Below are 15855 nucleotides of genomic sequence, written 5' to 3' on the forward strand. Positions count from 1 at the left end.
ACCAAAAAGCTCATGAGATCATTTTAAAATATCCTCATGCTCAGAAAACACACAGTTCACTTATCAATCTATTGAGGGTGTATGAACAGTATACAGAAGGGGGTGCTGCCTAAAATTGTATGAGTGATTACACAGAAAGCTCTGTACCCCCACACTACACACTAAACCGTCACTCCAGAATTGTGACAATAATTGTTCTGTCATCTTTATCCAGAAGTAACAGGCAAACACAGCCTGACTACTGGAATCACTGAAAATTTGATAGCACTTTCTAAAAAAGCAGAAAAATTAGCAGAAAGGTATCTGCTAATACCAGCTCATGTTGTTATTTCTTTCTTATCAATACATCCACACTTCTTGCTTCTTCTGAAACATTATTGTGTGCTTTTTTTTCTTACATTCAGTCCTAAACCATTGCCTCATGCCACTGTTATATAGTACGAAATAACTTGAGATGCAGAATGCTACCTGTCACAAATCATTCAGTCAATAAACATCAAAGCTCCTTATCCTGTGAAGAACTGCCTAAATTCCCACAGCAAGATGCCAGCCAAATACTACCATCTTTTCTGAACTGCAGTTATCCTGTCTCAGAGACAGGAAGTATAACTGGCCCATCACCAATGTGTCTCAATATGCAATATCACAAGACTTTAGTGAGACAAGCAAGTTTTATTATTCCCATTTTATAGGTGGCAACACAGAAACACTCTGATTCACATTAATCCCAGTTGCCCCGCAGATTTAAGTTCTCAGCACACCAGAGAGACTATGTGGCTCCATGTTATCTTAGCATCATCTGGTGTTGGATCTGTACTCCAAGTCTGAAAAGGATAACTAGAATAGCCCTGCAGGGGCTGTTCCACCGGCTTATGATGTCAGTGCCTTGAGATCTGGTATGTGAATGACCATGACCCTGTAAAGGAAGGCCAAAAGCACATGGCACAGAGCTGGCTATATTGCTATAAGCGATTCTGTCCTCTAAGAGAAAGATCTATTTTAACTGGGTTGTTTCCCGAAGATGTATTCTCAGTAGAGCAATGAAGTAAGTATTTCCATGTACATATAGTAGTATAACACATCCACAATGAGCAGAAGCTACCTGAATATCAAAATTAAATGAGGGGTGGAAGTCAGGTGTGTATCTTACTGTATCTTGATCTTGCTGCTGTTCCAAGAATGCAGAGAATTCTAACATCCAAAGTTTGGAGCTAGCAACCCTTCGTCCTTGCCAAGCTGGTACTGATGGTGAAGGGGAGAGACCAGCAGGAGACTCAAACCCTGAGTACACAAGATTTATGTATCAAAATTTAGAAATAGACAAGTTGGTAATAACTTTCCAGAAAAGCACCTGTTGTCAAAGCTGATTAATTACATTTTCATCTAACTTCATCATGCAGAAATATCATTCAGAGGTTTCTCGTTCTACATGTGCTCTAAACGGCTTTTCAGTCACCCTCTGCTAAGACAGTAATGTCAGGGTTGTCATGACTGTAAAAGACAATCTACCTGGTTTTGACACCAGAGAAAACATTCAGCAACTTTAACAGGACCTGGACTGGGCCTTAAATGAGCAGAGGAATAGGCTGCTTTAGTATCAGAGAATGAAGCAATACCATTAGCATGATCATTAACTTCCCAAACAGAGGAAGTTGAGAAGAAAAAGACATTTATTGTTCAATTTAATAAGGAATTGGAAAGGCAATCATGTTATGACAAAAAACACTGTTCTAGTACATCCAGCATGGTGGAAGAACAATAGAGATGCATTAGCTTTCATTTTATGTTTAGCTAGGAGGAAAAGAAACACCCAAACAACTAACCAAAACAGGAAAAAATGTGTGTGTGTGTTTATTTAAATAAACCAAAATTAAAGTGCTTCAGCTCTCTCAATAAAAGGATGGAAAATGGTGATAAGGGGAAATCATATAAAATGAATATTGAACTCACTAAAATGTTTCCGTAGGTAAAAAGACTTTTAAAAAAATAACTGCATCATTTTGTAAGTGTTAGCTATTTTTGAAGTTAGCACAATTTCAAAGCAAGGACTGTATTTTCTTACCTACCTGGTAGTGGCAGCGGAGGCTGTACAGCATATGGTTGTTGAGAAAAAGGTTTCACACTACAGACATACACAGAGAGATGGTTAAAAATAACAAGAAAATAACAACAAAAAAAAAAAGAAAAAAAAAAGGAAAAGACACTTGATCAACTTTTTACACAGATTAGATGATTAAATCAAACACTTTTAATTTCTCCCAGAATGGCTTCTATTCTTTTACAAACTCCTTTCCCCATATTAATAGCCTATTAGTATCTGATACTAATAGACTATCTATTCCTACCTGATACTAATAGCCTATCTATTCCTATCTGTTCTCTATGTCTGTCTGTTCCCTGATCTGCCCCACAAACATCAAAAACAGCACCAGAAGAGAGCAAGAACACATAGCCAGGGCGAAGAACATAGAACATATCCCTTCCAGCCACTTGTCCCTAAGGTGGCTTAAAATTGTCTCCACACACTCAAAAGTAGCACAGAACAATGGCAGGCAGAACAACCTGAATTATGAATTATGGAGCCTGGAGGGTGACTGTAAGTCTAGTTTGTGTGTGTGTGTTTATTTTTGTGGGAGGCAGACTAGGGAGAGCGAAGACCCAGACCCAGCTACTGGGTGGATTGTGCATCTAAACCCTGCTACCAAAGGCATTCACTGTGTGTGTTTTTGCACATGCATGTGTTTGTGTGTGTGAGTGAGGGGCCTGCAACAGCAAATGGAGTGGAGCTGCAGCCTCAGGGATTCACTTGCTTGGGTGCCAGCAAAAAGGCAGACAAGGGATCCACGGATAGCTTCTGGATAGAGTGCATACACCCAGCTACTGGATGGATCCATGTCGTTTGTTTATTTCCTACAAACACCTTAATCTTTATCAGCCAGAGATGGGTAAAGGATGAGGCTTTTGGTGCTGTTTGTATTTCTACAAACGCTGAGAGTCTGTCTGTGTTGTTTGTTTATGAAGACATAGGGTTTTATCTGTTTAAGACTCTCTTGTGACCCTCAGTTTGTCTTCAACCATGGGCCTTAATTTAAGTCTCAGATCCACTGTCACGGAATCTGTCTGAGAACAAAGACTCAATTATCTTAGCATTTCATAAATCTTGAAATAGCTAATGGTGTTCCTCAAGGAGGATAAAGGAAGCACCTGCTTTAGACACTCAGATGAAGGAATACTTACTCTTGAGAAGATCCAGCTTGGCCTGGCAAAGGTCCTTGCCAAAACTGCAAAAGAACAACATACAGGCAACGGTCATCACTCTTAGGACAAAGTTAAAAAGCCAGACTTGCCACTGTCTAAAGAAAGAAACTGCAAGCTCACAGACTTAAAGATGTGACTTTGCTACATTCATTCACTTCTTGATTTACTCATTCTACTTTCTTGATTTAATACTTGTGGAGGTGCTCACTGGTCTTGGTTTTCCTTCTATATGTTACCAGTAGTGACATGCAAGAAACTGACCCAACGGTGTTTTTTTAATGTTAAATGCTATGTACGCATTCTTGTACCTCCGTCTTCAGAGGGATCCCGCTCTTGAATGGACCATTTTCTCCAGGAAAACTTTACAGAAGTATTTTGGCAGAAATCAATGCTCAGCAAATCTCACTAGGTCCAACACAAAAAAATGTGGGATGCTGACAGGCCTCCTCTGTTAAAGGTTTTATGTAAGGGCTATAAATTTGTGATGTAAGCACTCAGAATTAGGTTGGGAATGATGGGATTGAGAAAGGGTTGGGGTGGCCCAAATTGTTTTATCCAAGAACCTGGACTAAGAAAGGAGTACAGACACCTAAAAATATTTCAGGAAGGTTAATACCCAGAGGATCTCTGGTTGTTCTTTCACTTGTGTCTAAATTAAAATAAAATAAAATAAAATAAAATAAAAACACCGTTATTTTGCATCAGTGTGAGCAAAAAATCAGACTCAAACTTTTGAAGCTATATGATAGATTTACTCTACAAAGAAAATGACTTTTGGCCCATTCTTTCCAGTGTTCTCAGGATATTCCTGAGCAGGTCCCAACACCCTTTCAATATTCAAGTGTCTTCAATCCAACTCCTCCAAGACAATGATTCACTCACCCCAGAAACAGCAGGGTAGGCTGGTCGTGGGAGACCAGGCAAAGCCATTTTACTATGGAAGGCAGTTGCAGAGATAATCTGGGCAGATGACATTGTAGCCATACTCTGCATGGCTTTATCTTTAGCTGCCTGATCCTAAGGGCAAGAGTAGAAAGAGAAAAAACACAATGATTATAATGATAAACCTGTTGCCTGGCCTAATGCTGCATAAACAGGATTATCACCAGCTTCTTTGTAGGGAATAAGTATCTCTAAGAACCTGGGCAGCAGATTTGCCAATAACTATCCTAAGAACTCTTCAAAGCTTGAGTCCCTCATCTATTACTATATTTTCAATGTGACTAATCTTCCTTTCTGGAATATTGGGATAACTGTTTTAGACACTATTAAGCATTTGTACTTTCTGTCTGAAGGTTTTTAAGCCCCACAGTTGAAATGTTTTGTTACAGAAAATACGACCTTAATTTAAAAAAAAAAAAAAGCTAATTGTTAACACAAAAGGAGTTTGTCTTCATCACTGCAAAAAGACTATCTCAGTTCAGGACTGCATTACTCCCAGGTAGAACTGAACATTTTATTACCATTCTTGGGGAAACAGGAAATCTTAATAACCTCCCAGGGCACATACACAAGAACATTCTGTTTTGTATTTTAGCAGCACTGTGGAACTGTACACATCTTTACAGGCAATAACAGTGCAACAAACAGGGGGTCTAATGTATGGTTAAAACTAAGGGTATTCTTCATTTCTTCTACCAAGAAATAACTGGACAAGCAAAAGTACTTTGCCACATTCTTCCTACACCCCTCCAAAAAGTTATCTTTACTGTTTAGACACGCCATATTTATCTGTGGCATTATAATTATAATGGGAATGCCACAGATGAATTGATGGCTTGGAGAAGTTGCTGAAAGAGGTATGCTCTTGTCCTCCTCAGGAATTCTCAAAACTATGATATTCGTTAATTTTAGTAACTGCAGTAAGTTCTCACCGTTGGGTCTCCATTCTCTCTCCCTCTTCCTAGGGTTTTCTGAAGGTCAAATCCCAGGGATACTGATGTGTGTAATGCAAAAACATTTGGAGGAAGTGTAACAAAAGCTCAAGAATAAATGATAACTTTTAAGTGAAATAATCTGAATGGGCACAACATTTTTATGTTATCTATGACTCTTGTTAGTAACATTAAAATGTATGGAAGTATTTTAATTACTGAAAAAGTTCCTAAGTATCTCCAAAGTGAAGATTACATTTTTCAGAATGCAGTTTAAATGATGCTTTGGGTAATTCTTTAAGGATTACATGCAACATTATAAAGGTAAGAATTCCTTTTTCTTTTATTTTTCCCATGACATTTCAAGTTGTCAGTGCAGAAAAGTGTTTTTTTTCTTCCTTTATTTTCTCTCTAGAAAAACCATATTTGTCAGCTCTTTCAGCTAACAATTCTCTACTCATTTATATTTGTGCTTCCAGTAAAAAAAAAAAAAAAAAAAAAAAAAAAAGACATCAAAAACTTTTACCTAACATTAGCAATTTTTGTCTTTTGTTTTTATATTTTCAAAACACACTGGAATAAATAATAATAAAAACAAAACGTCCCTCTTTTTTCCTTAGTATAGTATCAATTAGCCACCCAAGACAGAAAACTACTGCCTTCTGGTGACAGATTTTTCTTCAAGCTTTACTCTACTGCCCTCACCTCTATCTACTATAGGAACAGTGCAAGCTTAAGGAAGAGACCTCAGTTTGTGTGGGAGAAAATAGTATTAGACTACATGCTCTGAAAAGTCAGCATGTAGCTGCTTGGAACTCTACTATATAAATATGAAAACATATACACAGTGTGGAAAATGAACAGTGATAGAAGAACACGCAGCTATCAGCAAGAACTTAGAGGAAGGGCAGTAACTTATGTGATTTCATTTCCTTGCTCTGTGAAAATGACTAGGGAAAGCAAAGCAGTAAATGAATTGAATCAGTGCTACAGACTCGCCTCTGCAGGCAGAAAGGAACAGTCTGGTAGTGGGGAATGGTTCACTGCAGGCAGCGGGTAGAGCTCACAGCATGGCCAGAGCTAGTGTAAAAGGAGAACAACCAATGGCTTCATGAAGCTCCCCAAGACACCTTCGTTCCCTGAGAACAAAAACGGCCAGCTCTTGTGTACTAAGTAGAAACAGGTTCGGCTGACGGACTTTTCAATCATGCCAAATCCCAGAGCTGTGACATGCAAGGAACAGAATCAAGGTCACAGATATGAGCAGCAGTATATCTTTTAACACCCCAGGCAGTTGTTGTTTCCTACTAGCTCTAACTTGCCTCTCAATCAGGCCTCCACCTGAATTGACTGCTTAACAGCACCACAGGCTTCAAACTTTGGCAGCCCTACCTAGAAGCACTGAATTAGATAGTCACAATTTGCGGCTCCTTCTCTTTATCAGAGCAGCTGGAAACACAACAGGCAAATTACAGAGACAACACAGTTTCTAAAATGGACCTGGGAATGGGATGAGGGAGGTGCATAGTCACGACCATTAGAGGCTATCACTGCTCACTAGAGATGCATGCACTTCAGCACTGGTCAAGACTAGGTGCTAACATTTCATTCACAGAAAATCTACACCTTGTGTGGCTCATGAAGGAGCTACCCAGCCAGCCAAGAGAAATAACGTGACAGCTTTCCACTTAAGACTGGGCTGGACTGAGATATCAAGACCTTCATCATCACCTAAAGCATGCCATAACAAGTCAGGAAGGCCTTCCTTCCCTGACCGTCTGAATGATTTATAATAAGGACTGGACCTCACATCCTGCTCAGCAGGCCCTTTCTGGATGGGCTAGAATGGGCAGGCCCCATTCTAATGTGGGCATGCTTTTGTGCAATTGTCACCCATAAACATGACCTTCTTGATATTTCTGGCAATTCAGTCTGAGCCATTTCCCTGCTTCAAATGTGAGTGGAAATAAACATCAAGAGGTATCAGTTCGTTAGCTTGATCTCAGAGCTCTTCCTACAGAAAGGAAAACACAGATTTACTCAGAAGTCAGCCATTTTCCTTATTGGCCCAGGCCTCTTCAAATCAGGTCTGAATTAATCAAAGGGCAAAGTCTCTTCAGCTGGTACCATTTTACATGAGAAGATCCCAGGTGGCTTTGTAACTTCCTCCCAAGTTCTGCCAACTCAGAATACTTTCCCAGGGACAACTCCATGTCACTACCACTAATAAAGGTAGAACTAGTACAGCACTAATGGTAAGGCTACCCATTCCCAAGGCCCACAAAACACTATGGAGTGATTACTGGTCAACATTTGTGACCATAACCCCCTCCTTCTCAGGTAAACACTCTTCCCATGCTCCCAAGTCCAAGGGACATTCAGACTTGAAGGACAGCAGCGTAAACCGGAGGTAGAAATCAGACACATCAAAATTAAAGTTATTGTTTCTTTATTCTTTAAATAGAATTGCCTCAGACGTCACAGAGCTCCAACAATACAAGTGTTTGCACAACACTTCCTGGGAAGTACCTTTTCCTCTCCAGCTTACCACAATTCAGTGCCTAATCTCAGCCTTTTCTGAGGCTATTCAAAGAGGGAACGGATGAGGGAATGGCTGACTCAGGGGGCTTGTATGATATGTTAAAAGGATACCCATAATACCTTGAGCTTGGCTTGGATCTCTCTGGCTTTCCGCCTTGCCAGGACCTGGATGTGACTAGATACCTGCATTGAAAGACAAAATCCATCTTCATTCCAGAGGAGCATTTGGTAGCTGCTTGCAGAAGTAAACAGTTTACTTTACGCACCTTATGCAATAGGGAGTTATTTAGGTTTGTGGAGGAAGGGGGGGTTGAGGTAATAATGAGATATTTTTCTGAGCATAATTGTCATGAAGTAAGGTGGGTTATCAACAGAGACAAGCCATATAAAGCCTTTTCCAATTCAAATGTCTTTATTAAACCGGAGACCTCTTCTAAAACCGAACAACCCAACCCATCCAAAAATCTGGGGATTAAGAGTTCTAATCTCTTTACTCCCCATCCTGGCGTCCTCTTGGGAGAAGGAAAACCCATGTTACATACCCTTGGCTACTATATAATGACTCTCAGAATCTGGGCTGAAACACATCATAGAATAGTTTAGGTTAGAAGGAACTTCTGGAGATCAACTATAAACTCCCTACCCAAAGGAGGTCCATGTTGCTCAGTGCTTTGTCCAGCATAGCCTGTACTGTCATTCCTAAAGCACAGAGGTGCCTTTTTCATCCCATGTGCCATGTGTTTTCAAAATCACCATTGCTGTCTATTTGTGACAAAGAATCTTCCTGAACAAAGAATCCTCCACTGATGTTCACTGAAATGAACAAATGAATGAATAAAATCCCACACTGTTTAACAGCAGAAATAATTGAGGGTCACAATGTGGGTGGGAGGTGAGAATTGTGGGTCACAATGTGGATGGGTGGTGGGAGTGCTACAGTCCTATTATCAAATGCCTGAGCTGACTCTTCCCACCATTGTTACTAACCAGCTCAGCACAACCACCTATTTCCACAAAAGCTAGAAACTAACAGCAAGCGAGTAGCAAGGAATTTGTTCTCATAAGCCTACAATATGTGTAGTGGTCCAAAATAACCCCAAAACTTTACACCTACCTGTTTCCTTGTGCGTGTTTTCCCTGTTCTCAGCTTAATATAGCGGGCAATCAGCTCATTTCGGCCTGAAACAGAGAAATAATGCAAATAAAAGTTTACAGAAAGTGTTTTTTTTTTTCCCTTTTTTATCTTTTTATTTCTATAGAGATTGCCAGTGCAGTGATTTTAGGAAGGTATTGATTAGTTCACACGGTAGGAGTCTAAGCAGAACTTTGGGCTACTAATGCTATTTCTCAGCTTGCATCTGTATAGCTTACCAATAAAAATACAGTTTATCGATAAAAAGGAGAATCAAACACTTTGCTTAATAATTTTACTACCACAGTGTGTAAACTCTGTAGGCATGGATCAAGGTAGCCACTATGAACAGAAAAAACAAACAAACAAACAAACAACAAAACCAACCAACCAACCAAAAAAAAAATCCATTCACCCTCCATCATTCAGAAAGGCAAGAGGGAAGAACCAGGAAACAGCAGGCCAGACAGCCACACCTCCATACCTGGAAATGATGGGGCACCTTATACTGCATTTCCAGACACACAAAGGACAAGAAGGTGATTGGAAGTAGTCCACATGGATTTACAAATGGGAAATCATTCTTACCCAACACAGCTTCTTCAATGAGATGACTAACTTGGTGGATGAGTGGAGACCGCTACACATTGAGTACCTCAACTTTAGTATGGCATTTGAAACTATCTCCCATAAACCCTCATTGACAAGCTGAAGAAGCATGAGTTGGGTAAGCAGACAAGAAGGTAGGCTGAAAACTGGCTGAACAGCCAGACCCAGAGGATTTTGATCAATGGCACAAAGGTCAGTTAGAGGCAAGTCTGTAGTGGTGTACTGGGCCAATACAGTTCAGCACCTTCATTAATGACCTAGACAATGGGACATTATGCACCACAGAAAGTTCACACAAAACTGGGAGGAGTTGCTGATAGTCCAGATTGGCTGCACTGCTATTCAGGAGGAGTTTGACAGGAGAAGGACCTTGACTGGAGAAATGGGCCAACAGGAATCTCATGGAGTCCAACAAAGGGAAATGCAAAGTTCTGCATAACTCTAAGCATCAGTATATGCTGGGAACTGACAATTTGGAAAGTTGCTTTGAAGGAAAGGACCTGGGCTGAAAACAAACTGAATGCGATGCAGGAATGTGCCCCTACAGCTAAGAAGGGCAACAGCATCCCAGGCTGCATTAGGAAGAGCATCGCCAGCAGGTCAAGGGAGGTGATCCTTCCCCTCTTCTCAGTACTGCTGAGGAGATATCGGGAGTACCGTGTCCAGTTTGAGACTCCTCAGCACAAGAAAGATATGGACATACTGGATTAAGTCCAGCAAAGGTCCATCAAAAATAAATAAATAAATAAATAAATAAATAGAAGATTAATGGACTAAAACATCTTTCACATAAGACTGAGAGTGCTGGGCTTGTTCTCTGCCTAGAGAAAACTCTTGGATAGTTTTACCAATCTTGGATAGTTTTACCAATGAATATAAATGCCTGATGGGAGTGAATGAAGAAGGGCCCACTCTCTTCTCAGTAGTGCACAGGACAAGAGACAATGATCACAAAATGAAACACATGAAATTCCACCTGAACACAAGAAAAAAAAAAGGGGGAAAAAAAAACACCAACAAAAAACACTTATTTACTGTGAGGGTGGTCAAATACTGAAACAGGTTGCCCAGAGAGGTTGTGTAGTATCCATCCTCGGAGATACTCAAAACCCAACTGGACACAGTCTTGGGCAATTTGCTGTAGCAAATGAGGAATCTCTCAAGAGAACCCTTCCAACCTAAATGATTCTGCCAGTCTGTGAAACTAAGACTAAGAAAATAAACAACAATAGGTAAATATATGAAAATGGTTACATGGGATTTTGGAGTGTGAAATGATACAGTAAATTCTTCAGAGAAGACAGAGACAAGTAAGCTTAGTTTTGTGGAAGATTATGAGGAGCTCCAATAAGCAGGAATGTGGGGCACTGTCTGGAAGAGGTGAAGAAATCCTTGTCTGAATATAGAACAAACAGCCATTGCAGGCTGAGACAGGCAGAATAGGTCCTTCAGGGCCAAGGGAATGAGCAGTATAGGAAAATGAGAGGCCAGTGCAGGGATACAAAGAAAAGACAGTCACAGTGATAAATGAGGAAAATGGTATTTATTATCAGCAACATGAATGAAAAACACAATGAAACATGAAACTACAGAGTTACAAGTACAGAATTTGAAATTGCTTGGAATGACAGCAAGAAACTGCAGAAGAATGAGATCCAGGATTTAAAAATCAGGAAGAGAAACAGAAGGCTGCGCTACTGACAACTTCAGGAGTGAACAGGAGGATAAGGTTTAGACTTGATTCACAGCTATCACCACAGAACTGAATGGACACCAAGATACAAGGCAGACTATGCAGTTCCATAAACTGGCTCACATGTTATCAGCTCTTAACAAATATCCTTTTTTTTTTTTGTCTTTTTTTGAGCAGGAGTGTGATGGAGGAATAAAAAGCAGAAATAGAAAAGCAGTAGCTACACATCTGAACTCTAGGCTGATTCAAGGCAGGAAACACAACAGAAAGAGCAGGCTCTGCAAAATAACACAGCTGTGGTGACCACACTGGTAGTGATAGAGTACCTCAATTAAAATTTGGAGTGGGAAGTATATGGCTGCAATGTCTTATATGGCTGCAACTGTTTGAGGAATGGAACAAGAATAAACTGGGATGCAAAGCCACAGCTCTTGTGAAGCTTATTTGTAACTGTTAAAAAGACTTTATTTTCTATGGAAAATGTATGGGAAAAACTTGTACATTAGGACACCACAGACATCAAGAAAGCAAGCAGTGATAAGAAATGTGATTTTTATTCAGAGAGTTTACTCTTCCTTGAAAACATTGGTTTTATTCTAAATCCTTGTTTAACTCAAGACAGAAAAAAAAAAAAAAAAAAAAAAAAAGAGAATGTAAGGACGGATTCTGTGCTACAGATTCACCAGCCAAACCTTTAGGGAAGGGCTGGCAATGTTACTAATTCCATCTATTTCAGAGAAAGAATGCATATTTCCATGATTGCATTTAGGCCATGTTCACCAAAGCACAGGTAGGGATGGGAAAGTGTTTTACATTTACAGATGTTAATCTTTTTCTAATGGTATCGTTACCAAAGTTCTCCTTATTCTCCTTGTGGAAGGATCAGGTCTGTAGCTGAGACAAGAAAACAGCTCCAGCTCCTCTATACACAAATTAAGAACTGCTTTTGTGCCAGATACACAATGCGCAGCATATAATCACTGACCTCTTCAGTTCCCAGTTTCAGCATAGCATAGTGACATGCCCAAGAGAGTTTTATGGGAAGAGATGCTATTGTTGCTACATTTCACCTGGCTGTTTTTTCAACCAATGTAACCATTTCTACAAAGCTAATACCCATTACTAGTGACAAATATCCAGACCACCTTTCTCTAGTGCCAGGAATAATATTTATAGTTCTTCAAAGTCTCCATGTGTTGGACATGGATCCAAGTTGCAAGGTAAGTAACTACTGAAGTGATGCTAAGAGGTGCTGCTCCCACAGATATTGGAATATCTAGAATTTCAGGATGGTTTGGCACAATTCAAATGTGGGAAATAGGCAGAACAAGACAAGGTGCTCAAAACACATTATCTACAAAGAAACAAGGAAAATGTGTATACATCAAGATGGCCTATTGTGGGACAAGGGAAAATGATTTAATGGAAGAGAGAGGAAAAACTAGCCTTGAGAAGAAGTGGATGTGAAGAATTTCATGCAAACTTCAAAAGGATGCACATTGGGTTATACTACAATTTGAACACATAGAAACACTATCGACACTACTGAAGTATGGGTCATCCTTGCATAACTAAATTTTAATGGATTATCAGACAGGTATAATAGATGGTATAGAATAAGATTAGATTTGTTGTGATTCCATGGAAATCAATAAATTATACAAACTGACCAGTCTGACAGAGCACTACTCTGCTTCAATAGTAGAGAGCTGCAAGGCTATATTTGTGTGAGAAGATGCCATGAACAGCCCTGTGCCAGTCACAGTTGATTCTAGCCATCTCCAAAATGGATGAAAACATCCCTTTATGTGCCAAAACCTCAACCAGTCAGAGAACCACATGCCACCTTTGCTCAAACATTTCAGACCGGGCAATAGCCACTAGAGGCAGGAGACACAAGAGGAGACAGACAAAAGGAATCACAAAAAGGAGATGTGAGGATGTGCAAAAGGAGACATGCAAGATGTGTGAAAAGATACATTTGGAGGAAAAAAAAAAAGAAAAAGAAAAAAAAAGAAGAAAAGGATGAGACGTAGAAGGAGATATTCTTGGGGATAAGGCTGGCAAAGCAATTTTGGAAAGAGGTGCTCCATGGCAGAGAGGCTACAGAGGCAACTGCAGCCCATGGAGGACCCATGCCAGAGCAGGGACAACTCTGAAACAACTGCAGCCCAATGAGAACCCATGTAAGAGCAGAGGCGCAGTAAGAAATAAGGAGCACTGGAGGAAAAAAATTGCACCATCTGCCACATCACCAAAGGAACTAGGAGGGACTAAGTGAATAAATACAGAGAATAAAACTAGGGAAGCTGAGACTGGAAAGTGGGTTGGAGAGGCAATAAATTGAAGTTGAGCCTTTGGAAGTGGAAATTGTTTCCTAAAGTGTATGTTTAACTCTTTGTCTTTGACAAAATCAGCAAATATTGCAAAGCAGGCAACGCCATTACGTTGGAGAACATTGAGAGGAAGGGAAATTATTGTAAAAATTATACATATTAGAAGCTGGTGTAGAAGTTCTTTAGAGAGAGAGCATTTAAATATGCATCCCCCATATTTCCGGATTTAGAATTCACTTTCCTGTTTGCCACCTTTCATATAAACATACAAGACTTCCTCTCCCAGAATTCCCTATAAAACCTGGAAAAAAAGACAGGTGGCAGAATATGTTAAGCAAATAAAGATACTGGTAGCAAAAAAACAGACCAACCTCCCCAAAGACATTAGCAACACAGGGATTATTAAAGATGGAACTATGCAAATTGCCAAACTCAGTAATCTCTGCAGTAAGAATGTATTAAATTACTATGAACCAAAACTGCAAGAGAAACAAGTCCTAAGTGTCCTTTGTTTATCAGAAGTTAGATGTAAGCAGGTGCTACTCTACTGAAAGTCTGAAGGCTCATAGCCTATGGCAAGCATTTTATTTGTTTCACAGCTCTGGCTGTTGGGTAAGCAAAGGCTAGCACTCCTCACTTGGCCACAACAGGCAGAGCTGTCATAAAACATTGGATGGTTCATTTTTTAGAGCTGTGTAAAGTGTCCCTCAGTAATCTGATCATATGTTGTGTTCTTAGAATAACTCTTGCTGAGGCCTGCCATGGTCACCAGAACCTGCCAACAGTTGTGCCTCCTCTGTCGAAACCACGCATTGGGTTTCATGAAGCTCTAGCCAACATACCAACTGCAGCCCAGGACCCAAAAGCTCTTTATCCTCCCCTGAAGCCTTCCCCTTGGAAGCATGACATGAAAAAGAGAGAGAGAGAGAAAGAGAGAGAGAGAGAAAGTAAAGAGATACTCTCTCATGTTCTTTACTTCACACTCCTCACAAATAAATTTCTAATTGCATCAATTTAACTCACGCTCCCTCTCACACTGAATTGCAAAACTGCATTTCAGCAGCTACCAGGAAGACACTGCTAACAGAAGTGAGTAAAGTGACTTTTTGACTCTCCATTCTACACCTGTGATCCTTTCAGTGTAAGAGGAGCGAAGTGCCTACGTATAAGGGAGAGGGGGAAAAAATCACTGAAATTCCACAGATAGAAAGCACTTCTAAGCCCACCTCAAAGCTTCATGCTGGCTTTCTGCTAGTACTGGTATATTACCACTTGTAGAGGAGACAGAAAATGTTTCTCTTTAAGCCTTGATATTTTTTGCACATCTGTTGTCAAAGACAGGTAGAAGAACTAAAAGCACTCTTCTGTGATGGATGAGAACAAAGAACTCATCATGATTTCTGCAAAATCCTTCCAGAAGGAAACTGCATGAAAGTATCTGCTTCTTGGCAGCAATATCTATTCTGATCCCAAAGCTACTGTGTACACCTACCTACCTGTGAAGTGCAGCAACGACAAGAGATCTAAAAAAGCAACTATCCAGGTGTATCCAGTGAAAGGTTAATCAAAGTAAGGTCAAGAAAACCACCTCAACTATCATTTCAGACTTCACAAGAAGGATGTGGATCTGTTAGAACAGGTCCAGAGTAAGGCCATGAAGATGATCAAGGGGCTGGAGCGCCTCTCCTATGAAGAAAGGCTGAGAGAGTTGGGGATGTTCAGCCTGAAGAAGAGAAGGCTCTGGGTAACCTTATTGCAGCTTTTCAATACTTAAAGGAGGCTTATAAAAAAGATGGAGAGCAACTTTTTGCTCAGGCAGACAATGACAGGGCAAAAAGGAATGGCTTTAAACTAAAAGAGGGGAGATTTAGGTTAGAGGTTAGGAGGAAATTCTTCTCTCGGGGTGGTGAGGCACTGGAACAGCTTGCCAAGAGAAGCTGTGGATGCCCCATCCCTGGAGGTGCTCGAGACCAAGTTGGACGAGGCCCTGGGCAACGTGATCTAGTGGGTGGCATCTCTGCCCATGATTGGGGGAGGGTGGGAGGGTGGCGGGTCTGGAACTAGATGAACTTTAAGGTCCCTTCCAACCCAGCCTATTCAATGATTCTGTGATTCTATGTATATGAAGCAAAACTAACCACCCAGCAAGTCTTAAGTTACTCCAGAATGACACTTAAGACAAAATCATATTATGTTCATGAGAGCATGTACAATATGGGATTAACTGCCACTGGCCTCTGCCCTGGTTCCTACCTCCTGGCACAGCCTTATTTTCTGCCACTCAGTGTGTTGCTTCCTCCTCCCAGCTACACTAAATGCCTTCCTGGGCATCACCTTTTCCACAAACAGGGCTGCATATTTTAAAACCACACTTTTATCTTTCGGTTGACTAATCCCATCTTCTCAGCAAGA

General features: G+C 40.4%; 1 protein-coding gene across 2 annotated transcripts in view; it reads right to left on the minus strand.

The window, feature by feature from the left end:
• Window positions 1–15855, minus strand: part of TEAD4 (TEA domain transcription factor 4) — a 59358-nt gene that overhangs the window by 15027 nt on the left and 28476 nt on the right. For both annotated transcript variants that reach the window (XM_040574569.1, XM_040574577.1), the window contains 6 exons: window positions 8788–8852; window positions 7794–7856; window positions 4141–4275; window positions 3238–3281; window positions 2067–2122; window positions 1151–1281 (listed from right to left, as the gene is read on the minus strand). In XM_040574569.1, the coding sequence (XP_040430503.1) occupies window positions 1151–1281; window positions 2067–2122; window positions 3238–3281; window positions 4141–4275; window positions 7794–7856; window positions 8788–8852 (494 nt within the window). The remainder of the gene's footprint in view (window positions 1–1150; window positions 1282–2066; window positions 2123–3237; window positions 3282–4140; window positions 4276–7793; window positions 7857–8787; window positions 8853–15855) is intronic.

Source organism: Cygnus olor, chromosome 1, assembly GCF_009769625.2.
Source record: "Cygnus olor isolate bCygOlo1 chromosome 1, bCygOlo1.pri.v2, whole genome shotgun sequence".
NCBI classification, from domain to species: Eukaryota; Metazoa; Chordata; class Aves; order Anseriformes; family Anatidae; genus Cygnus; species Cygnus olor.